General features: G+C 34.5%; 1 protein-coding gene across 1 annotated transcript in view; it reads left to right on the top strand.

Annotated features, from left to right (window-relative positions):
- Positions 1-19,998, top strand: part of LOC136843917 (uncharacterized) — a 20,531-nt gene extending 533 nt beyond the window's left edge. Inside the window, exons 1-5 of the mRNA XM_067112831.1 lie at positions 1-318; positions 8,851-8,980; positions 11,358-11,500; positions 13,790-13,928; positions 17,411-19,998. The exon at positions 1-318 is cut by the window's left edge and continues 533 nt beyond it. Coding sequence (XP_066968932.1) covers positions 273-318; positions 8,851-8,980; positions 11,358-11,500; positions 13,790-13,928; positions 17,411-17,651 — 699 coding nt within the window. The 5' untranslated portion in view covers positions 1-272 and the 3' untranslated portion in view covers positions 17,652-19,998. The remainder of the gene's footprint in view (positions 319-8,850; positions 8,981-11,357; positions 11,501-13,789; positions 13,929-17,410) is intronic.
- The last annotated feature ends 5,002 nt before the right edge of the window (positions 19,999-25,000 follow it).

The raw sequence follows: 25,000 nt of genomic DNA, 5'->3' as shown, positions 1-25,000 counted from the left end.
TCCTCCACTTGCTCGTTCCAGCGCAAGGCTGTATGGAACTTTAGCGGGCCGGAATACCCGCAAGTCTTTCCGTGCTGCATTTAAGCAAACGTGACCCAAAGTTATTTGGAACGAGCGGATATGTCTTCGTCCTTTTAAGGAAACCAACAGGATGGGATTAAATCCTCGCACGTGTGGAGGGCGCAAAAGTTGCTCGTGTTTCAGAATTAAGGTGTCCGGACTGACCCGACTTTTTATGGAAGTCCGCAGGAGATAGAAAGATCCCAAGTAATATGCAAGTCAATATATACCTTACGATCGCGATTCTCCTTGGAATCGGTGAGTATGGGTTGGGCATTGGGGCATTCAGAGACGTGGCTTTGATATGTGACCGTGAATAACTTTACACGAGTGGGTGTTCGCTTCGAGCAAGGGGTGCCTGACCTATGAATTCTTTCTTAGGAGCATAGGAGACCCCTGGAGCATATCTTAGGAGCATAGGAGACCCCTGTGTTCATGAATTACGGTATTCCTGATGGAGGAACGAAGGCTGAAGCGCTTAACTGATATGGAACCTGTTCTTTATTGGCATTATTACCCTTTTTCTTTAACGAGGCTCTCTCTGACTGACGGTTCAATGAGTAGTAATATGTACTTTTGAGTATAAATCTTCAATGAGGAAGGGAATATGTATATATTTGCATATGTGTAGCCTATATAATTGAGCTTTTCAGTCGAGAAACATGCCAAGTGCCATTTTTAAAATAAAATAAATTGAATTAAACGATACTTTGACCCAGGATGGCGCTTGGCATGTTTCTCGACTGATAGCCTCATATATACATACTCACACACACACACACACACACACACACACACACACACACACACACACATATATATATATATATATATATATATATATATATATATATATATATATATCACACATTACCACAGGTGAAAAATAAGAAACGGGTGTAGGTCCTGACCGGTTTCGACTTTATTTCCAAGCCACTGACGAAATATATATATATATATATATATATATATATATATATATATATATATATATATATATATATATATGTAAAACAAAATATGTATTCATATATTTACGAATTTTCAGATGACGGGAATCAAATTACAAGCTTAACTGCCACCAAACCTAAAGCAAGAAAATACAAAGCAACATAACGAGTTTGACATATTAAATAAAGTCGTGATTTTGAATGAGGCACTTTTCTGTGACATGAGGAACTTCATCCACCCTTTAAATGAAAAACGAAAGCGTGCGTGATTCCAGAGTCACGGTATTTTTAATTCTCACTTTCAAAGAATTGATTTTCATCCCACTATTCGTAATCGCGTCTATCCGTATTTATGAATATATCTTTTTCTTATTTTGTCTGAGTATCGTTTTTCGTCATCGTGGTGTGTGGGCCTATGGTGGTTTCCAAAAGAGATTTGGAATTATTCCTCGGACTTTACACAGTTTCTTTTTTTTTTTTCTACATAGAATGTCTGTTTCTTTGTATGCGAGTCACTAAAAATAATATTCTGATATCTTTGTTAATTTTATGTAAATGGACATTTTTGTAAAATGTGATTTTTATATTTTGATTAATTTTATGTATATGGGAACTTTCAACATTATTTTTATTGATTATTGTTGCACTGCTACATATACCTTGCTAGCACATGCATTTTCCCTGTCTATAGAAATCATTATTTTAAGCTGAAAGTAACTTGAATGGCATAACATTACAGGATATTATTACCTAACAACAATTAGTTTACACAAAACTAGTTTACACAAAGATATCGACACTCATACTGCAAATCAAATCACTATTGTTTTTCTAATAACTGATCTCTTCCTGCATTTCCCATTACCTTCTGTTACTTCATTCAAATGAGCACCATAAAATTCTTTGGAAGCTGAATTTCGAGTCAATGGCCCCTTTGGTGGGCTTGTTTCGTATGAATAGGGTCCATCCTCTGAATAATAATAATAATAATAATAATAATAATAATAATAATAATAATAATAATAATAATAATAATAATAATAATAATAATAATAATAATAATAACTGAAGAAAATATTAATGAGATTATTTAAAAAAATGAGTTTACTGGTATATGGGTAAGCGTTTTTTAATATTTTTTGAATCACACGATAAAAAATAAGATTAAGTGGAACTTCTGAAGGTCAATTTTCAAGGTCTGGTAAATCGATAAGGCACATGACATCTTATCAAGAAATGCCAACATCTGTAGTCCTCTGTTATTTTGATACGCAAATTTCTACAAACGCTTTCCTCTCGTTGACTAAAAAGACTGCAGGTTTAGGAAGAAGGTCAAGAAGCTATTTTATTTTATTCAGGATCATAATTCAATCATTATATTTTTGTTCTTTATCGTTATGCAATAGCCTCCGATTCCTGCCTCAGGTATGATCAGGGGAACGATATCTTGGATGAGGATTATGAGGGACGGTCGCGTTCCTTAAAAAAGTAGATAGAATGAGACCTTTAGGTCGAGTGTGAGTCTTGATGCATCGCTACAGAGAAAGTGAAAATGCTTAAGCTTTCCAAGGACTTACTGTCCTCATCTTCAGAGGGAATATAACTGAGTGAAAAGTGACATTCTCTAGGACGATGAGGACAGTAGGATTTACACGAAAACAAAAAAGGCATTATTTTACCCGCACTGTCTTGGATACTGTCATACAATTCGTATTTTCTTTCGGGGAATGACTTATATAATTATTAGTGTATTAATACAAGACATGAAGAAAATCCTGCAGGTGTGAATACATTTAAGTTTATTTGCCACATGATGTTCATTTATACAGAACTACATTGAGCTAGCTCTCTCTTTTTCTCTGTCGTAGCATATCAATTTATAATGAACTTTTTTTTATGTGTGAATTATACTTTCATCATTATACGAATGTATATATACACACACACACACACACACACACACATATATATATATATATATATATATATATATATATATATATATATATATGAAATTTTATCACATCACCGTGATTCATATACAAGCATTAAAGGACGTTTGTAGCTTAATGCATATATATATATATATATATATATATATATATATATATATATATATATATATATATATATATATATATATATATATAAATATACATATACATATGCACGAACTCACTATCAACAAAGACAAGATACTGTGACATGGATATAGATATTGCCCACGAACATTGCATAAAATTGGCAATGCAAACACTATACATGTAAGCAAAGTGAAGCATACTAATTCCTAAACAAAAACACGAGTGAGAATCCATCGATAATTTACAGTAGTGGCCTCACTTCGTGATTTACTCATTTGCAAAATTATCGTCGACGTAAATTCAGTCTCATTAAAATGATAAAAAAAATATATGTTTTTCCGGCAGCAATTAAAACATATAATAATTTTATCCGACTGTTAATGGGAACCTCTCTCACCATCCTTAATCAGAGGTTCATACACTCATTCTTAGCAAGTGATAATGAGTTGCTTTTTTCCCCTTTGGATAGAGGGGACTTAAATCATTAATTTATTCTTTCGCTAGAAACCTTTGCCAGCGCGTCAAGGGAATATAAGAAATCTCTTTGGAGAGAGAGAGAGAGAGAGAGAGAGAGAGAGAGAGAGAGAGAGAGAGAGAGAGAGAGAGAGAGAGAGAGAGAGAGAGAGTTGATTAATAGAATTCTGACACTGAAAGTGATTGAGACAACAGTGAAAGGTGATTTTTAATCCGTTTGATGTCATCTTTCAATTTATGTGCATTCTTTATACGCTCACATGCACACACGTATACAGTATATGTGTATACACACATACATACATTATATATATATATATATATATATATATATATATATATATATATATATATTATATATATATATATGAATTGTCACTTATTCATACGTGACTTTTATTATGTTACAAATACTGAACCACAAATATCGTTCAATATCCAATCCACCGCACCTCGGGAACAACTTACACCCAAGATAAATTACAATTGAATACTGCTTCGTCCCCGGCAGGATTCGAGCCGTTGTATGGCACAGGAACAAAGACAGACAGTGACTTAGACCACCCAGCTATGAAGGGAGATATAAGTTGATATCACCTCTGTTGTACATTTGCCAGTCGAATTCACGTTCCGGGCTCGGAGTCTACAGTGGTTTGGTCATGTCACGCATAGAAAAGAATATCATGCGTGTAAAATGGTTATGAACATGGAGGCGGAGGGAAGGAGAAGCAGAGGAAGGTCAAAGTTTAGACGGAAGGATAAAATAGCAAAGGAAATGAGGAAGAAAGGCTTTAGAAGTCAGGATGCGTTGGACAGGGGAAGGTGGAGAAGGCTGATAGGAAAAAACGACCTCACGTAGAAATGGACAAAGACAAAGAAGAAGACTTAGAATCGATAGCAACCCTTCTTAACCTTGATAGCGGATGCGGGTGGCTGAAGTCACTGTTTACCGTTGTGTCCAAATCAGGAAACAGTTCGAATCCTGCCGAGAACGAGGCACTTTTCAATTATAATTCCCGTTGGGTGCAGGTGATTTTCAAGGTATAGTGAAATGAACGATATTTGTGGTTTAATATATGTATGTATGTATATACTGTTTATATGTATTTTTACACACATACTGTATATATATATGTATGTAAAAATACATACATACATATACACACACATATATATGTATTCATACATATATGCGTGTAAGTGTGTGTGAATGTGGGTATGTGTGTGTTTTGATGTTTTAATGCCATAATAAAAACTTTCAAGAAGCCATTAGAAATATTTCAACGTAACAAATATGTAATGATTTTTTTTAATTTCATCTAATGGATTCCATTTTCATTACGTAATGTCGACGGGAAAAAACGCGAGCTCCATCAGCTGAAGTTAATTTCCTTATTCACTGTATACTCGGGGAACACAATTCCGTACTACAGTACATTCCGTACATGAACAGTGAGAAATATGCCAGTTGTTTACAAAAGGTTAGTGTGAATCATCAAAATTTCCTAAGGAAAAATCAATTAATCCAAAACTTATTTTATTGATGGATGAGCCAGGAATTTTAAAATCTCTCTCTCTCTTTCTCTCATCTTCTGAATCTTGGATACGAGGCCAATCCTGTTGCTTCCCATAATGAATTATTCTTTACTTATTCTTATTATTGTCATTATTATTTTGGGTATTATTCCTCTCTGGGGTGCTGAAATGGTGCATTGTTATACCGTTTTTAAAGGTCTGACTCCCTGGGCTATATAAGGAGTGAATTAAAATTAGCCCAAAGGCGAGCAATTTCTGCCTTTTCAAGCGAATGCTTAATATCGTGCCTCCCTCAGTGATTTCAGAGTAGATGTGGAACGCAGCACTTTATTTCGTGTGATACTGCAATTGTCCTTGCAGAGTTGTTAGGTGTGATCAACATTTCGCAATTTGATATCTAACCGTGGAAATGTGTATTTTGAGATAAGACAGCAGACGTGTGCATTTTACAATTTGACAGTGAAAGTGTGTACTTTGATTTTGACAGTGAAAGCGTGTATTCTGATTTTGACAAAGAAAGTGTGTATTTTAATTTTGACGATGACAGCGTGTATTTTGATTTTGACAGTGAAAGCGTGTATTCTGATTTTGACAAAGAAAGTGTGTATTTTAATTTTGACAGTGAAAGCGTGTATTTTGATTTTGACAGTGAAAGCGCGTATTTTTACTTTGACCAAGAAAGTGTGTATTTTGATTTTGATAGTGAAAGCGTGTATTTTGATTTTGACAGTGGAAGCGTGTATTTTTATTTTGTCAGTGAAAGTGTTTTTTTTATTTTGGCAGTGAAAGCGTGAATTTCTATTTTGACAGTGGAAGTGTGTATTTCGATTTTGACAAATTAAGTGTGTATTTTAATTTTTGCGGCGAAAGCGTGAATTTTTATTTTGACTGTGAAAGTGTGTATTTTGATTTTGACAGCGAAAGCGTCAATTTTTATTTTGACAGTGAAAGTATTTTGATTTTGCCAGTGAAAGTGTATTTTGATTTTTACAGTGAAAGCATGTATTTTGATTTTGACAGTGAAAGCGTGTATTTCGATTTTAACAATGAAAGAGTGTATTGTGGTGTTGACAGTGAAAATGTGTATTTTCATTTTGACAGTGAAAGTATTTGATTCTGCCAGTGAAAGTGTGTATTTTAATTTTTTCAGTGAAAGCATGTACTTTGATTTTGACAGTGAAAGTGTGTATTTTGAATTTTACAGTGAAAGCGTGAAATTTTATTATGACAGTGAAAGTGTGTATTTTAATTTTGACACTGAAAGTATTTTGATTTTGACATTGAAAGCGTGTATTTTGATTTTGACAGTGAAGATGTATATTTTCATTTTGACAGTGAAAGCGTGTATTTTGATTTTGACAATGAGAGTATTTTCATTTTGACAGTGAAAGCGTGTATTTTGATTTTGACGGTGAAAGTATTCTAATTTTGACAGTGAAAGTGTGTATTTGGATTTTGACAGTGAAAGCGTGTATTTTTATTTTGACAGTGAAAGTTTGTATTTTGATATTGACAGTGAAAGTGTGCATTTTAATTTTGACAATGAAAGTATTTTCATTTTGACAGTGAAAGTGTGTATTTTGATTTTGACATGAAAGAGTGTATTTTGGTTTTGACAGTGAAAATGTATATTTTCATATTTACAGTAAAAGCACGTACTTTGATTTTGACAGTGAAAGTGTGTATTTTCATTTTTACAGTGAAAGTGTGCATTTTAATTTTGACAATGAAAGTATTTTCATTTTGACAGTGAAAGTGTGTATTTTGATTTTGACATGAAAGAGTGTATTTTGGTTTTGACAGTGAAAATGTATATTTTCATATTTACAGTAAAAGCACGTACTTTGATTTTGACAGGGAAAGTGTGTATTTTCATTTTTACAGTGAAAGCGTGTAATTTTATGACAGTGAAAGTGCGTATTTTAATTTTGACAGTGAAAGTATTTTCATTTTGACAGTGAAAATATGCATTTTGATTTTAACAAAGAAAGTGTGATGATTTTGACAGTGAAATCGTGTATTTTGATTATGACAAAGTGTGTAGATTGATTTTGACGGTGAAAGTGAGTATTTTGATTTTGACAAAGAAAGTGTGTATATTGATTTTGACAGTGAAAACGTGTATTTTGATTGGCATTTTCAACAATATACATTGTTTTTCATTTAGAGAATTTTGCAGTCAGTCTCAAATATTTAGCCCCTTAGGTCATTCTATTACTGTAGCTCCACAAAGTATATAAAAACTGAAACAATAAAGGATTTTGCTGTAATTCTCCGGAAGAGATACGTTAATGACCCAATCCTAGTTTTAAAAATGGAATAACGGAGACAGCCTTTCCAGTCTTATCATGGTGAAGACTTCTTTACCTTTTCAGGTATTCATTAAGGTAACATTTCTGGGTCTTGGCATAAACTACCACACTGACAGGAATTTGAAATGTAAATTAGACAATATCGGAACGCTATCACACAGTCTGTACTTTAGTGGTTCCTCGGAAGATATACAGAAAGAGTTAAAGTGTCCGACTCTAAAAGAATTAATTTTTCATTGCCTCGTGAAAAAAAAGTGTGTTTTTAGAACTTTCAGACAATCCACTTCAACAAATATTAAGGAAAGCTAATCGCCTGTCATAGGACCTCCGAAAAGCATAATAACAAAAGCGAGATATGTACTAAACAATTTTTTTAGAAGTAATAAAAATGATAGTTCATAAAGAAGCCCGTGACTTCACTATCAAATAATAATAATAATAATAATAATAATAATAATAATAATAATAATAATAATAATAATAATAATAATAATAATCTTTATTTCAGCTCAGACAATACAATACACACAACTTAGATACAAGAGATAAAATGATAAAAATGATAATTGGCAATATCCACACACTTGCTGAAGTACAAGAGTAAAAATAGTATAATTATACTAACGGTAATGCCAGTACTAATACTGAGTATAATAGTAAAAATATTAAAAATTATATCAATTAAAAAATCAGTAATAAATACCAAAACAGGCTTTACAAGACTTCTGAAATGACGAAGACAAATTGCTGGAAACTGTGGCCACCTTACAAGGGAAGTATCTTTAGAAGCTTGAGGATGGAGGGCATGAGCTAATTTTAGCATTACACCCAAAATTAGAATGGGGGAACTTCTGAAGTCCCGTGAATGCTTCGCTAACTTAGACACTTTGGAAGTCTCAAGGGATTCCGTAGAAGTTGGGGACAATGGTAGACTAATTCAGATGGAAATTAAGATAACAAGGCCCATGTTAAATTGATCGTGCTAAAATATGGAATCTCCTCAAACTTCATTTCCATTTATTGCAATTTTGACTTATAGTACGTACTGTGTTCTTGCATGCATTTTCATTGTAAACATCTGAAATTAGGGAAAGATCGAATACATTTTCTTCATTTTGAGGTTTGAAATGATCATGGCAGTTGGAAAAGGTCGAAACGTTTCAATAAATATTGGGAAAAATTTTGTATTCATTGTCACGAAAATGAATATTATTTTTCTTTATTTTGAGGATTGAAATGACCATGGCAGTTGGAAAAGGTCGAAACGCTTCAATAAATATTGGGAAAATTTTTTTTATTCATTGTCACGAAAATAAATATTATTATTTTCACTCTTGATGATGCAACTAGTGTCCTTTCTGCTCGTGAACTTTACCTTATCTTTATTATTATTGTTCCCATCCTAACCTGACTATCGCTGTTTTGTTTTTCCAGGTGGTCAGAGTGAGGGCGAGAAATGCAAGTCGAAGAAGGAGGATTTGGATGTGTGTTTGGCCCATGTGGCTCCCCTCATGCCCAAGAGTGGCCTACCTCATACCCGGCTTGATCTCAACAATATGTGCAAGTGAGAACCAATCATATTCCTTTATTTGTCTCAGTGTGTATAAATACATACATATATATATATATATATATATATATATATATATATATATATATATATATATATATAATCATGAAGCTACAAATGTCGCTTAATATCAAATTCACGCTACCTCGCAGTGGGTAGCGTCTACTGGAGTCGCTGAATAGGTTTCGTGTCAAGGGTTCGGGTCCCGACGATACCAATTCATTTATCACTTATATAAATTCCCCTTCGGCGACAATTCTCCATCGGAGATATTCCCGAGGTAGCGTGAATTTGATATTAAGCGACATTTGTAGCTTCATGATTGTATATAAATCACAGTGTGATAAAAAAAATTTCATGTATATATATATATATATATATATATATATATATATATATATATATATATATATATATAAAATTTATATATATATATACACATATACATATATATACAATATATATATAATATATATAAATATAAATACATAAATATATATATATATATATATATATATATATATATATATATATATATATATATATATATATATATATATAGGAATGAAGAAAAAGGAGATGGGAGAAGGACGCGCCTGACATTGGCAGACGGCTAAGCACTGATCTGTGATGATGAAGAGAATATGCAATGACTGGTGAAGAAATCTGGAACCGAATTTAAGGAGAGAAAGTAGAAATCGAATGCTAGCAATTGCAAGGCTATTTTGGTAAATGGATGTTAGAAAGATGGAGTGACGAAATGCGGAATAAGGAAAGTGCTTGACTTTTTGAGAGATTGGAAATTACGGGAGAGATCAACCAAGTGAAGTAGTTTGAATGCTATGGAAAGTCTAATGGACAAAGATTACCTAGTCTCTATGGAAGCAGTATTTGAGAATTATGAATACATTGCTGACATAACTAACTTTTATGAAAGTGAAATACGGATTTAGGAAGCGGATGAATAAAAGTTGAAATACGTTGTTTGTGAATAATACATATATATATATATATATATGTTGTGTGTATATATATGTATAAAAATATATATATCTTTGTATATATAAACATATAAACATACATATTATATATATACATATATATATAAACATATATATATTATTATATATATATATATATATATATATATATATATATATATATATATATATATATATATATATATATATATATATATATATATATAGAGAGAGAGAGAGAGAGAGAGAGAGAGAGAGAGAGAGAGAGAGAGAGAGAGAGAGAGAGATACACGGGAGGATATGAAAAAATCTTTTAACAAGTTCAACGTGGGTGCATGTTAAATTTTTAGTACCTTTCAGGAGAGTGTGACAATAGATTGATGACAAAGGTCGAGGCGATTCGTTGTCTTGAAAGAGACAAAAATAATGAATTTGAGCAAATCATCTCATTTTCCAGGAAATGTCACAAACAATCAAGTAGTATAGAATAAGTAGCGAATGCTTGTAGAAGAATGCCATTAAAGCAACAGATTCTAATACCTTTCAGGGGATAATCTTTTGTATATCTTTCAAGGCAATTTTATATCTAAAGTAATAAAGTACACATAACCACTGCATTTATCTGAGCTAACGTAAAAATTAATCTTTTATTATTCTGAACTTACTAATGTAAAAATTAGTATTTTATCATACAGAAGACTTCAGAAATGAAATCTTTAGAGAGAATGATTTCCACTTTCTTCTGACGTCTATTGAATCGAGTGACAACTATTAGACTACGCCGAGTAAAGGCCCCAATAACGTTCAGTTATACCTGTTCAGTTATGCCTGCGCAGTTATGCCTGTGCTGAACCCAATAATGCTCAGTTATACTTGCGCAGTTATGCCTACGCAGGCAAAACTGAACCCACTAACGCTCAGTTATATCTGCGCAAGCAAACCTGAACCCACTTAAGTTCAGTTATACCTGCACAGTCATGCCGTGCAGGCAAAACTGAACCCACTAACATTCAGGTATACCTGCGCAGTTATTCTGTACAGGCAAAACTGAACCCACTAACATTCAGTTATACCTGCGCAGTTATGCTGTGCAGGCAAAACTGAACCCACTAATGTTCAGTTATAGCTGCGCAAGCAAAACTGAACCCAATTAAGTTGAGTTATACCTGCGCAGTTATGCCTGTGCAGGCAAAACTGAACTCACTAATATTCAGTTATATACCTACAAAACTGAACGTTAGTGGCTTTCAGTTTTGCCTGTACAGGCCGACTGCGCAGGCGTAACTGCTCAGGTATAACTGAACGTTAGTTGGGGGGGCCTCAACCTGCTCCGTGAAGGATACCCGCCCAGGATTGAAATCCGATTTAATTTCTCTCCATTTCCTCTCCAGGGCCTTCAAGGGCGGCATGGCCTGCGTTGACAGGTACACCTCCAACTGCCTGAGCCCCGAGGAGAGATCGGAGCTGGAGATGCACTTGAAGGGGGCGAGATCGTTTCTGGCCTTTCTGTGCGACGACCCCGTTTTCCAAAAAGGTGAGAGAGAGAGAGAGAGAGAGAGAGAGAGAGAGAGAGAGAGAGAGAGAGAGAGAGAGAGAGAGAGTGAGCAGAAGAGGATGGAAGGGAGGGACGAGAGTCGGTTTTTGGTCCTGTCGAAATCGGATGTTGATTTTGAGGGACGCTTTTTGCGTTATCTTGAACGATATCATTTCCGTAAAGGAATAGGAATAGGAATATCGCATTCAGAGGTGAAATTGATTAGTGCAAAAACATTTTGTATGCATCATGATCTTTTTTTTTTTTACTTTTATGCATTTACTTACTTTTTCTATTTTTTGTTTTTGCCTTTTATTCAGAATCTTAATATTAGCATTTTGAGACATGAAAGCGTTTTTATTTATGTCCACAATCAAGCAGAATAGAATAGAATAGAACAGAATTTAGGCCAAAGGCCAAGCGCTGGGACCTATGAGGTCGCTCAGTGCTGAGAGAGAAACTGACAGTAAGAAGGTTTGGAAGGCGTGGCAGGAGGAAAACCTCGCAGTTCAGTTGCACTGTGAAACATTTGTTAGAGAGGGTGGAAAGTCAGATGGAAGAAAAAGAATATGAACAGAGGTACAGTAAGGGGAATGAAAGAGGTTACGGCTAGGGGCCGAAGGGAAGCTGCAAAAAAACCCTAAGTAATGCTTACAGTGAACTACGTGAATTTTCGTAAAGAATTCGTGGTAATGAATAAGGGTAGATTGATAACTCACGAATAATCATTGGAAGGGCAAATAAAGGCACTCAGAGAGAGAGAGAGAGAGAGAGAGAGAGAGAGAGAGAGAGAGAGAGAGAGAGAGAGAGAGGCTACACAAGTATATAGGTTCCAAGATTTGGTAAACATATTAGCTCTGGTAAAAATGGTGAAAATGACTGACAATCGTCTGTCGACATACTCTCTCTTGTAATGAATACTCTCTCTTTGAGCATTGACGAGGAGATGCTTTTAAAAACATTTATGAATAAATTCAAAGAGGTAATAGCCCTCCTTTTGCCTAGGATCCGATTAATTCTAAATATGATATGAAAGGTGAATTATTTCCATTGACGCACGAATCTAATTGATCATCACTGACGAATTTTCCTCTTCTCCTCTTATGACTTATGTTCATTGCAAATGAAGTGCTGGACTTTGATTAAGTTGATGACATTCATGGACAAAATGATTAGGTATACTTATTTGGAGTTTTTGATGTGAATTTGAGATCTACTTATTCCTGAACTGCTCTGCCAATTATGACGCTGTACTGGGAAAATGATACATTTTTTATCTTACTTAGATTCCTTAAAAACAAGTAAAAAATGCGCCGAAGTTTCTTCGGCGCAATCGAGTTTTCTGTACATCGTACAATCAAGGCCACCGAGAATAGGTCTATCTTTCGGTGGTCTCGGTATAATGCTGTATGAGCAGCGGCCCATGAAACTTTAACCACGGCCCGGTGGTGGCCTGTCCTATATCGTTGCCAGAACCCCGATTATGGCTAACTTTAACCTTAAATAAAATGAAAAGTACTGAAGCTAGAGGGCTGCAATTCGGTATGTTTGATGATTGGAGGGTGGATGATCAACATGCCAATTTGCAGCCCTCTAGCCTTAGTAGTTTTTAAGATCGGAGGGCGGACAGAAAAAAGTGCGGACAGAATAAAGTGCGGACAGACAGACAAAGCCGGCACAATAGTTTTCTTTTACAGAGAACTAAAAATTCCTCAGGAAAAGTATACTTAGCTTGATGGGTTTCACGATGATTATGTCCCGAAAGTTACTAAACACCTGCATCTACAGGTGCAAAGAAGTGATTTTTACTATAATGAAAATATTGTTTGTAAGAATCTGCAGTGCACGTGTTCCACTGAACTTTTAACTACAACAGACATAAACGATGACCTGACTTCGTTTCCTTTAGATCCTATTAACGTTGGTAGACAGCTTAAAAGCAATCAGTCGACTTTAGCTCTCAACCTTTTGCCTGTGAGATGAGTTTGCCTACAGTACCTGTTCTGAATGTTAGTGAAAATAATGACTTTGTGCTTTCTGCATACTAATGATGACCTTACTTCGGTTCACTGCTTGAAAGAAATCAGTCGGCTTTAGCTTTCAATATGTTGCCTGTGAGATGAGTTTGCTTGCAGTACCTGTTCTAAATGTTAGTAAAAGTAATGACTTTGTGTTTTCTACAGACTAATGGTGACCTTATTTCGGTTCACTGCTTTTGCCTGTGAGATGAGTTTGCTTGCAGTACCTATTCTGAATGTTAGCAAAAATGACGCTTCGTTTTTCCTACAGACTACTTGTCGCACGGGCCGTGCTTGCGGGATGTGAGCAGCGACTGGGAGAAGTGCCACTTCCATTTCAAACGCCTCGTGAGTCTGCAACACCAGGCCACCAACATTACAGCCGCCGTGCGGGACCACAATTTATGTTGGTAAGTATCCGTGTCTTCCTCACTGCTGCAACATATTTGTTCATTTGTTCACCGCAGTTCTTTGTGTGCTCGCCTGCGTCTTTCGTTATACGTCATTTCTTTTTCGTTTCACTTTTATTTGGCTCTGTATGATACGTGAATGAGCTGAAGATTCAACACGATTTTCGAGAGGTTTAGCTTTTATTTTCGTCACCAAATGTTCCTTTCATGCCCATTCTTCTAATCCGGGATCTTTCTTGACGATGGTGTAATAAGAGAGAGAGAGAGAGAGAGAGAGAGAGAGAGAGAGAGAGAGAGAGAGAGAGAGACGGGGAAGGACAAAGTTAATTATTTCCATATCTACAAGTGGCAGGACAAAGTATATTGTTTTAATACCCGCAAGAATAAATGCGCGTATAAAACTCTACTTATCAGCAATAACATTAGTCACTAAAGCCATCGATACTAATGTCACCGCTACAGGACAATTACCCCCCAAGGACAACTACCCCCGTAGGACAATTACCCCCTAGGACAATTACCCCCTAGGACAATTACCCCCATAGGACTATTACCCCCTATTCAACAATCTAGCTCCTGAATTCAAAACTATTAGTTAAAAGTTATTACGCTGTTAATACTAGTAGTTAAAAGTTGTTATGATGTTAATACTAGTAGTTAAAAGTTGCTTAGACTTGCTCCAAACTAAGATAACTTAACTCTCTGTTTATCATTTGCTGGGTGGTTATAAGAATATCGACTTTCTCCAAACTAAGATCATTTTCGAAAACTTATTTGAATATTTTACAGAAGCTACATCCCAAGAGAAATATGGAATTCATAAAAAGTGAAAGAGGAAAAGAAAAGTTAGTGTATGAAGGATACCTGTATGTTAAGCAAAAGAATTTAGCCAACAGTGTTGTGTCATATGAGTGTGATGAGCGTAGAAATAAAAGAAACTGCAAAGCTAAAGTCAAAGTGGATAGTCGAACAAATACGGTTGTTGGTCGATTGCATGATCATACTCATGGGCCAGATGCAGCAAAAACTGAAGCTGTTCGAACTTGGCAAATTATAAATGAAAGCAACCAGTACAGAGGAAACTGCGCAACAAATAATTGGTGAAGCATGTTCACAAGTCACTGAAGAAGTAGGTGCAAAACTTCCCCAAGTTCACCATATACGACGCAACATTAGACGTCAAAGGTAGAAAACTTGCCATTCAAGACCCTTCCCACAAAGTGCACAAGAACTGACCTTAACAAATGTGCATACGAGAACACTTGATGACCAAGAGTTTATATTGTATGATTCTGGACCATTCGACCAAAGAATACTCATGTTTGGTACAAATAAAAACTTAAAATATCTAGGGAAGCGTCTCATTGGTTTTAGATGGAACGTTTAAAACTGTGCCTAGGATTTTTCGCAACTTTATACAGTTCATGCACTTATTAATGGTCAAACAGTACCATTGATTTACATTCTTTTAACCGACAAAAGCCAAGCAACATACACTGCTGTGCTGGAACAACTGAAAAACTTAATAAATGAACTAACTCCAGAAACTGTCATGGTTGATTATGAAATTGCTATGATCAATAGTCTGCGTACGGCTTTTCCTCAAACTCAAATAAAGTGTTGTTTTTTTCACTTGAGTCAGAACATTTACAGAAAGCTACAGATTTGTGGATTTCAGCAGCGTTATCAAAATGATAAAGAGTTTTCGGTTAACATGAAAATGATAGCTGCTATTGCCTTTGTCCCATCACATGATGTTGAAATGGCTTTTGAACGCCTGTGCGAAATACTACCTCCAGAAACCCACCAATTACAGGATTATTTTGAAGATACGTATATCGGACGATTATGCAGACGAGGACGACGTCAACCTATGTTTGAACCTAATTTATGGAATATGTATGACAGGGCTTCAGAGGAACTTCCGAGAACGAACAATTCCGTGGAAGGTTGGCACAGGAGCTTTCTAGCAAGTGTTGGCTGCTGTCACCCAAACGTTTGGAAATTTCTAACATGTATTAAAAGAGAACAATCTTTACAACAAATAAAGCTGGCTCTATGTGCAGCAGGTTTTGATAAAGAACCTTCTAGGAAAAAATATTTGGATGTTTCAAAGCGAATTATATCAGTTGTTAACAATTATGAAAATCAAGATGTTTTAGAATACTTACGTAGAATTGCATACAATTTACAATTTTAGATAAAAAGTCAAGTCCTTTTATTTATTTTTATTGAATACAGTCTTCAAAATAATTTTTTAAATTATATGTTAAGCAATTTTATTTTTTTATTGAATACAGTCTTCAAAATAAATTTTCAATTTTATGTCAAGCTCTTATATTTTTTTTCTATTGAATACAGTCTTCAAAATAATCTATTACTTATATTTAGTTTTCCTTTAACCTTCTTCCAAATATCTGGTATTTTAAAATAAGACGATTGTAAGATATATATAGCGAGTAAAAGCTCATTTGACAAATTACTATTCCAAGAGTGGTTAACATCATAACCTCTTTTAACTACTAAAATTCAGGGGGTATTTGTCCTACGGGGGGTAATTGTCCTTTGGGGGTAATTGTCCTAGGGTAATTGTCCTGGGGGTAATTGTCCTCGGGGGTAATTGTCCTAGACTCTAATGTCACTCACACATACACACACACATTCTGTATACTGTTTTATATCTAGCGAAAGTGCAATGCATTACTACCCTAATACAACTCTTCTTGCATTTTAATACATTTTTATCTGTTTGTATATTTATGAATTTATTATTTTTTTCTTTTTTTAATAAGTGGCTTCTCTTCTTTCTGTATCTCACTTTGCTTCTTCTTACTTCTCCCTAATGAACACCATAACATTCTTTGGAAGCTTGAATTTGAAGTCATTGGTCCCTTTGGTGGGCTTGTTCCATATGAATAGGTTTCACCTATTGAATAATAATAATAATAATAATAATAATAATAATAATAATAATAATAATAATAATAATAATAATAATCTAATTATCTCAAGTGCGAGAGCATTGAATACCCACACCAACACTTAAATTCCCTTAAACTATTTATGACTGAAACGAGTGGTTTTTTTTTGTTGATGCTGCTAATTACAATGTCATCAGGAATAATGTTTGGATGAGTTCAAATATCGCGCTTTTAATTAAGCAAAAGTATTGATGCAAAGCTTCATCTCATCAAAGGGCATTGTTGAGCTGGCTGATTTAATTTGTAATTGCGGATTGCTGCGGATATATGATACGCACATACATTTACAAACACATATACATACATATGTACTGTATATATATACTGTATGTATACACTATATGTACACACACACACACACACACACACACATATATATATATTATACAGTATATTTATATTATAGATACATACATACATACACACACATATACAAATACACAAACAAAACGTGTTTATAGAAACCCTCGCTTCTAATAAACCCCTTTCCTCTTCTTCCAGCATCCGCGAGGGCTTCTTGTCCTGCGTGTACAGAGTCGGCTACTTCCGGTGCCAAAAACACGAGGCCCTCTTCCTGAAGAAGGTGACGGCGACGCTATCCTACAACGACATTCAGGCGGAGAAATGTCGCAACGTCAACCGAAAGACTTGCTCGCGCGCAAGCGATCGCTCTCCGGCGTTCAGCACCGTTTGGATGTTATTGGCGGCGAGTTCTTTGCTCTTCAAGTGGCCTCTTCTATAAGTTCTGAGGAGTCTTCGTGGAACTACTCAGTTAAAATACGTCCAAATCCGACTGTTGAAAATGGGGAGTTTCGAGCGTTCTTCACGGCGAAATGCGTTGCTCCTTTTTTTATATAAACATATATTTCAAACTAGGGTTAGTGCTTGTTTGTGGACTGGGCTCCTAAAGTACCGTGAAATATTGCATCAACAGATGATGATCAAAGCAAACTACGTGCTTCACTTTCATCTCGTATTGATCACGTTTCTTTCCAGTTCGAGGTTTTCCATGTTTTATTTTTTGATTCTGGGAGGAAGACTCATAGCAGTAATTCTCATTTCCTTTTCACTGAAGATATTCAAGTCACTTTCTATTTCTCTTTCGTCCATTCTGAGCGCATTTTGCCCTCTATCTTTTGTTATTTATTTTCATAATCATCACAACTAAATATCTCTCAAGGTTAATTATTCCGTCGGAGCGCCATTCTGAATGTTACATGCCGTTTATGCATTTTTTTTTATTCACGTCTTAAGCTATAGAATTTCTGGCTATCTCTTGATATTGGTGATGTAAATTTTTCGAATTACAACAGACTCGACCTACTCATAATTTGTTAAACTAAGCGGCCGCATGCTTAATTTTAATATTTATCTGAAAAAGATTTTAGGCCTTTCAATAAACTAATTAATTTTACGTTTGCTTGTAATATTTGTCTAAAAAAGATTTTAGGTCTTTCAATAAACTAACCGACTTTTACCTTTTACTTTAATATTTATCTAAAAAAGATTTTAGGTCTGTCAATAACAACTAATTAACTTTTAAGTTTGCTATTGATGTTTATCAAAAAAAATTTTTAGGTCTTTCAATAAATTAAGTGACCTTTACGTTTACTTTTAATATTTATATAAAAAAGATTTTAGGCATTTCAATAAACTAAGTGACTTTTAAGTTTACTTTTAATATCTAAAAAGATTTTTTGTCTTTCAATAACAGCTAGTTGACTTTTACGTTTACTTTTAATATTTATCTAAAAAAGATTCTAGGTCTGTCAATAACAAGTAGTTGACTTTTATGTTTGCTTTTGATATTTGTCTAAAATAGATTCTATGCCTTTCAAGTAACTAACTGACTTTTACGTTTGGTTTTAATATTTATCTAAAAAGATTTTAGGCCTTTCAATAAATTAACTGACTTTTATGGAAGAAATATTCTGTTAGACTTCAGTAATTATTCCTCCTCCCTTCATGAACTAAAAACACCCAAGAATATATATCCGGAAACTCTCACAATGTGTGTCAATGTAATTAAAGGTTATTTTACGTATCACTGAGTTCAATTTGTCTATTATCGCCTAAAAGTAAAGATGACCTAAGATGATCAAAGATTTTGTTCCTTGTATAATAAGATCAAGACTGGCTTGCTAATCGATCGTCTTTATTTTCTGATAAACCAGATTTATTGGAACTTCAGAAGTTCAAGCGAAAATGCAACGCATTACTACCTTAAGACTATTCTTCTTGCATTTTGATACATTTTTATCTGCTTATCTATTTGTTAATTTTTTTTTTAATAAGTGGTATCTCTTCTTTCCGTATTTCCCTTTACTTCTTCTTCTTACTTCTTACTAATGAACACTATGTTCTTTGGAAGCTTGAATTTCAAGTCAGTGGCCCCTGTGGTGGGTTTGTTCCATGTGAATAGGTTTCATCTACTGAATAATAATAATAATAATAATAATAATAATAATAATAATAATAATAATAATAATAATTATGATCAATTTCAAGTCAATGGCCGCTATGGTGGGCTTCTTCCATATGAACAGGTTTCATCTACTGAATAATAATAATAATAATAATAATAATAATAATAATAATAATAATAATAATAATAATAATAATAATAATAATTATGGAAAAACAAATGACGGTTCTTGATTGTCGTTCTGAGACCCTTATCTATGTTCTTATCCTTCACAACAGTAGAATACCTTGAGATTATGACTATTCCTCCTACCCTGTTACTTGTAGTTATCGATGAAATAACATATGTGTTGAAAGTATATTTTTGTAAAAATAAAAAAAAAACCCAAGGAGAACAATTATTATATGTGATATTCAGTGATTTGAGAAGTTGGATTAATATCGTTGTAGACAGTTATGTGATAAGAAGTGTAATGTATCATTTAACCTTTATGAAGACTATGTGAAAACCATCATAGACATTTTTAATCCTTGTAAAATTGTTCCATTATTTTTGAGTGTTAAAATAATTGTACCTGTGCAATACTGGTATGGGCTATTTATTTGACTCTGCAGGTATTATGAAACAAACGTACACAATTTTTCCAATGAATTTGCACGCAGACTTTCGATAATATATATATATATATATATATATATATATATATATATATATATATATATATATATATATATATATATATATATATATATATATATATATATATATATATACAAATACACATATACATATAAATAAATTTATACATAAATACACACACACATATACTGTATACTTTGTATCTGCAATACATCAGATACTATTCAGTGAAATTAGACCGTTTTCAAACATGTATGTTTTAATATGAAATTTTGCGTGTTTACAAATTACTTTTGGTGTTGAATTTCACGAGAAATTATAAATATACCCACTGTATTGTGTTTTCATTTTGTCCTGATATTTTGGAAGGCTCAGTCCTTCGCCAGATACCACGTGCATTTGTGCCTTCATAAACACACACACATATATATATACAGTATATATATATATATATATATATATATATATATATATATATATATATATATATATATATATATATATATATATATATATATGTATATATATATATATATATATATATATATATATATATATATAAAACAATGTGATATAAAATATGAACAGAGTTTATTGCCACGAGGAGAGTGAGTCAATGGGGACAAGATCTTTCGCCTTTACGCTAAGGCATTTTCAAGCTTGAAAATGCCTTAGAATGAAGGCGAAAGATCTTGCCCACCAGTGCTTTCTATATATATATATATATATATATATATATATATATATATATATATATATATATATATATATATATATATGTGTGTGTGTGTGTGTGTGTGTGTGTGTATAGGCCTATACATATATAAAGAGTATGTATATGTATACACACACACATATACTCGATATATTTATATATACACATATGCATATACACATACATACACATATGTATATATATATATATAATTAGATAGATAGACATACACATATATATTATACATACTGTATATAAATATATATATACATATACATATATATATATATATATATAAATGTATAAGTATATATATATATTACGTAGTAAAAACTCCATACAATGAATGAAAACAAAACATTAGGGGACACTTTACTCTAGAAAACAAACAATACTCGCCCACTATACAAATAAAACTTGAACAAATGGCAGCGGCAAAATATTTAACGGAATTCCGTGTTTTGTTAGAGTCAATATGAAAACGAGTACTTCCAAAGGCTTCTGGTCACTGAAATTACCCAGGTGTTATTTTCTAAGTAGTATCTTACACTTATAAACAACAGAATCCCTATCAAATTTAGCTAAACATAGGCACTGGTAATGAATTCCCTCGGAATTCAATGAACTTTTAGACTACATATTTTGTTCGTATCTTCGCGGTGAAGACTAAATCTTTTCTGGTACTTTTTACAGGGCCTCGTATGATTCTATATCATTTATGATGACCAAACACTACACAAATAAGTAAATAATGCGCCGAAGTTTCTTCGGCGCAATCGAGTTTTCTGTACGGCGTATAATCAAGGCCACCGAAAAAATATCTATCTTTCTGTTGCCTCGGTATAATGCTGTATGAACCGCGGCCAATGAAACTTTAACCACCGCCCGGTGGTGGCCTACCCTGTATCGTTTCCAGAAGCACGATTATGGCTAACTTTAACCTTAACAAAAATAATAACTAATAAGGCTAGAGGGCTGCAATTTGGTATGTTTGCTGATTGGAGGGTGGATGATCAACACACCAATTTGCAGCCCTCTAGCCTCCTCAGTAGTTTTCAAGATCTGAGGGCGGACAGAATAGTGCGGACGGACAGACAAAACCGGCACAATAGTTTTCTCTTACAGAAGACTAAAACGCAAAGAAAGCAGATTAATGCGACTCGAAATGTCCCAGGAATGAAAATGCTGAGACACAGGCGTACAATCTAATATCCCTTTCCATTTTGCGTTCATGGACATCAACGCGCCCACAATAGCGAGGATTTAATCTCCTTCCCACAACCATTTCCATCCTCCTCACGCACCTTTGCATCGAGCTGCGTCTGTTTTTGGCAGACAATGGACTCTCTTTCAATCCCATCGCCGTAACCGCGTTCCTCTTCTCTTTCCGCTGTACCGAAGCCTCTTGATGTGAGAATTCTCGGTATGATCTCGTTTCCGTGCAATCGCGTTCTCTCGTTTTCGCTTTTGTCCGCTTCTCCTTCTTCATTGATTATCTGTCAGCGGGTCTGTGTGTCACTTTGCTGCCGGGAATGTACTGGCGTAGAATTATGTTTCCAAATGCCGAATCTTTCAAATCTTGAAGACGTTTCTTGGGTAACTGGGGATGACATTTACGGTAGAACGTTCGCTTGAGCTCTCCACGAGACATCGCAGTAATGTTCTAGGAACAGTATTCTAGTGAGGTTCTGCCGTTCTTACCCGTTATCATGATTATTTCTTCTAAGGCAAAGAAACGCAAGCAAAGGTGCCTGTTTCAACATTCTAATGATCATGAACATTAATCCTACTGAATAAAATCTTCTTTGGCAATGATTATTCTGTATACTGAAGAACTGGCAACATTTTACGAGCATCTCCTGAAAGCTTAGTTATTTTCCCTCCTGCTCTATACAGACACTTCTAAACAATTTCCCTTCTATTCTATACTAACACTTCCAAACTTTCTTCACCAAAGTTATCGTCTCACTACGCTCTGTGAACATCAGGCACGGCCATTACAACTATTTTGCTTCGTTCAAAGGATTTGTAGGAACCATGACAAGTTTTGGGGTCTCACTGAAGTTTTCCGGTGTGAAAAAAATGTGAGTCCGTTTATTCTAATATCATAGAAATGGCTGAGTCAGTCTAACAGACAACTTTGACGCTTCGAGTGGCCTTTAAACGTGCTGCCAATAAAGGTACCAAAGGGTGCTCGCATTGTCACTCGGAAAAGGCCTGTCCTGAGACATCCAACTGTTCATCTGTCGTAGAAATGCCCCACTGTCATCAAAGCAATGCCTCAGAGAGAGAATATAAGATTTAGGCCAAAGGCCAGGCGCTGGGACCTATGAGGTCATCCAACACTGAAACGGTAACTGAGAGTAAAAAGGTTTGAAAGGTGTAACAGGAGGAAAACCTCAAAGCAGTTGCACTATGAATCAATTGTTAGGAGAGGGAGTAGGGAAGTCAGATGGAAGAAAGAGAATATGATTGGAGGTACAGTAAAAGGAATGAAAGAGGTTGCAGCTAGGGGCCGAAGGGACGTTGCGAAGAACCTTAAGTAATGCCTACAATGCACCATATGAGGTGCACTGACGGCCCTAACCTCCTACGGGAAAACAATGCCTCAGTGTCATCCAAATAACGAACTCGTTAAATTAAACCTTTTGTTTTAGCATCAATGTCAATGGAGAAACAAATCCAGTTATGTACGGGTATATATATTTAAAAACAAACCTTAACAGTCAACTTTCGGGAATCTGTTCGATTCCCCTTTTCAGTCGAACACATTCCCGAAAGCTCTCTCCTTTTGTTATAAATCTTAGGCAAGTGACGCAGAAAATCTGTCGGCAATGATCTGGTTCACAGTCATCTTCTTTACAACCCCTCTCCCCCCACAAAACCTTTCTCTCTCTCTCTCTCTCTCTCTCTCTCTCTCTCCCCCCCCCCCGACGCACCCTTCGCCCTCAAAACAAATACATAAAAAAGCCTTCGATTGATTTCAAACAGAAATAACAACCTTGGAAATCTGTTGACGTCTAGGCAGGCGAACAATGTTCCACTACCGACGGAACAAAATATAAGACCTTTTTCAAGAGAGCCCGTTCTTCACCAGCCTCCTTCGATCGCAATATTTTCAAAGCCGTGAAATCTCAAACTTGCAGAGAAAGGTTGCACAGTGTTACCAATGCTCATTAAATTCCGCAGTGGGGCATTAGTAAGACATCGGTTACTTAGCTAAGCCTTAGAGTAGAAGGATATTAAACTCTTCAGCATATCAAATTAAGGCAAATTACCAAAGTTCCCTTATACAAAAATCCTGATATTCTTTTGATGCAAATTCGATGAGAAGAGTTTTTAAGGAAAGGTGATATTCTTTCTTATGTAGCAAACGTTAGACAAATAAAATGGGTATTTATCGCCATTAAAATTCCTGTTGCTTTCACAAATGACAATGCCGAGAGTTTCAGCTTTAGATGTAAATTCGTCTTTTAACTTCTACTTTACAACTGCCAATTAGCAGGCATCTAACCAACTGAGCGGTTTTTGAAGCATTGAAGTGTTTTCATTGTACAAAGTATTTTATTTTTTTAATTGTACAGTGTATTTTATTGTTTTCATTATGCAAAGTATTTTATTGTTTTCATTGTACAAAGTATTTTTTCATTGTACAAAGTATTTTATTATTTTCATTGTACAAATTATTTTATTATCAAAAGAACAAAATATGGTTAACTGATTCAACGCTTATTTGGAAAGTAAATAAGGTATTTGGAACGTTTGAAATGTCCCTTGCAAAAATAGAGCATACAAGATTAATACTTTCATGGAGAGAGAGAGAGAGAGAGAGAGAGAGAGAGAGAGAGAGAGAGAGAGAGAGAGAATATACATTCCCTCCATAGGGTTCTGGTGCATAGCATACCTCCGTAATTAATTCCTCGAAATAACAGGGAAATTACATGGTATGTGCCCTCGGGAAAATCACGCATACTTTGTTCTTTGTATTCCAGAATTAAGATTTGTTGATAATTTGTTCATAAAGGAGCTCAATTACCTTATTAAATACGTAGAACGATGTAAAGTGACCAAAGCATATAAAATTAGCTTACAAAAGCAAATAACTATAAAACTAATACCTATGAAAACTCATTAAAAGTTGAACTTCTTTTTTGTATTTTGGGAAAATACAGTCTCTCATTTACATTATCGTGGCTTATTACTCATCAAAAGTTGAATTGTATCATCTCATCAAAGCCGATGAGCTTTAAGCTTCTGTTTCAAACCAAGATAAAATTTTCCTAAAGTAGTTGTCATTTCACATAACCGACAG

The sequence above is a fragment of the Macrobrachium rosenbergii genome, chromosome 12, assembly GCF_040412425.1.
Source record: "Macrobrachium rosenbergii isolate ZJJX-2024 chromosome 12, ASM4041242v1, whole genome shotgun sequence".
Lineage (NCBI taxonomy): Eukaryota > Metazoa > Arthropoda > Malacostraca > Decapoda > Palaemonidae > Macrobrachium > Macrobrachium rosenbergii.
Note: the sequence above shows the minus strand (reverse complement) of the source record. Positions and strands in the feature narration are given on the sequence as shown.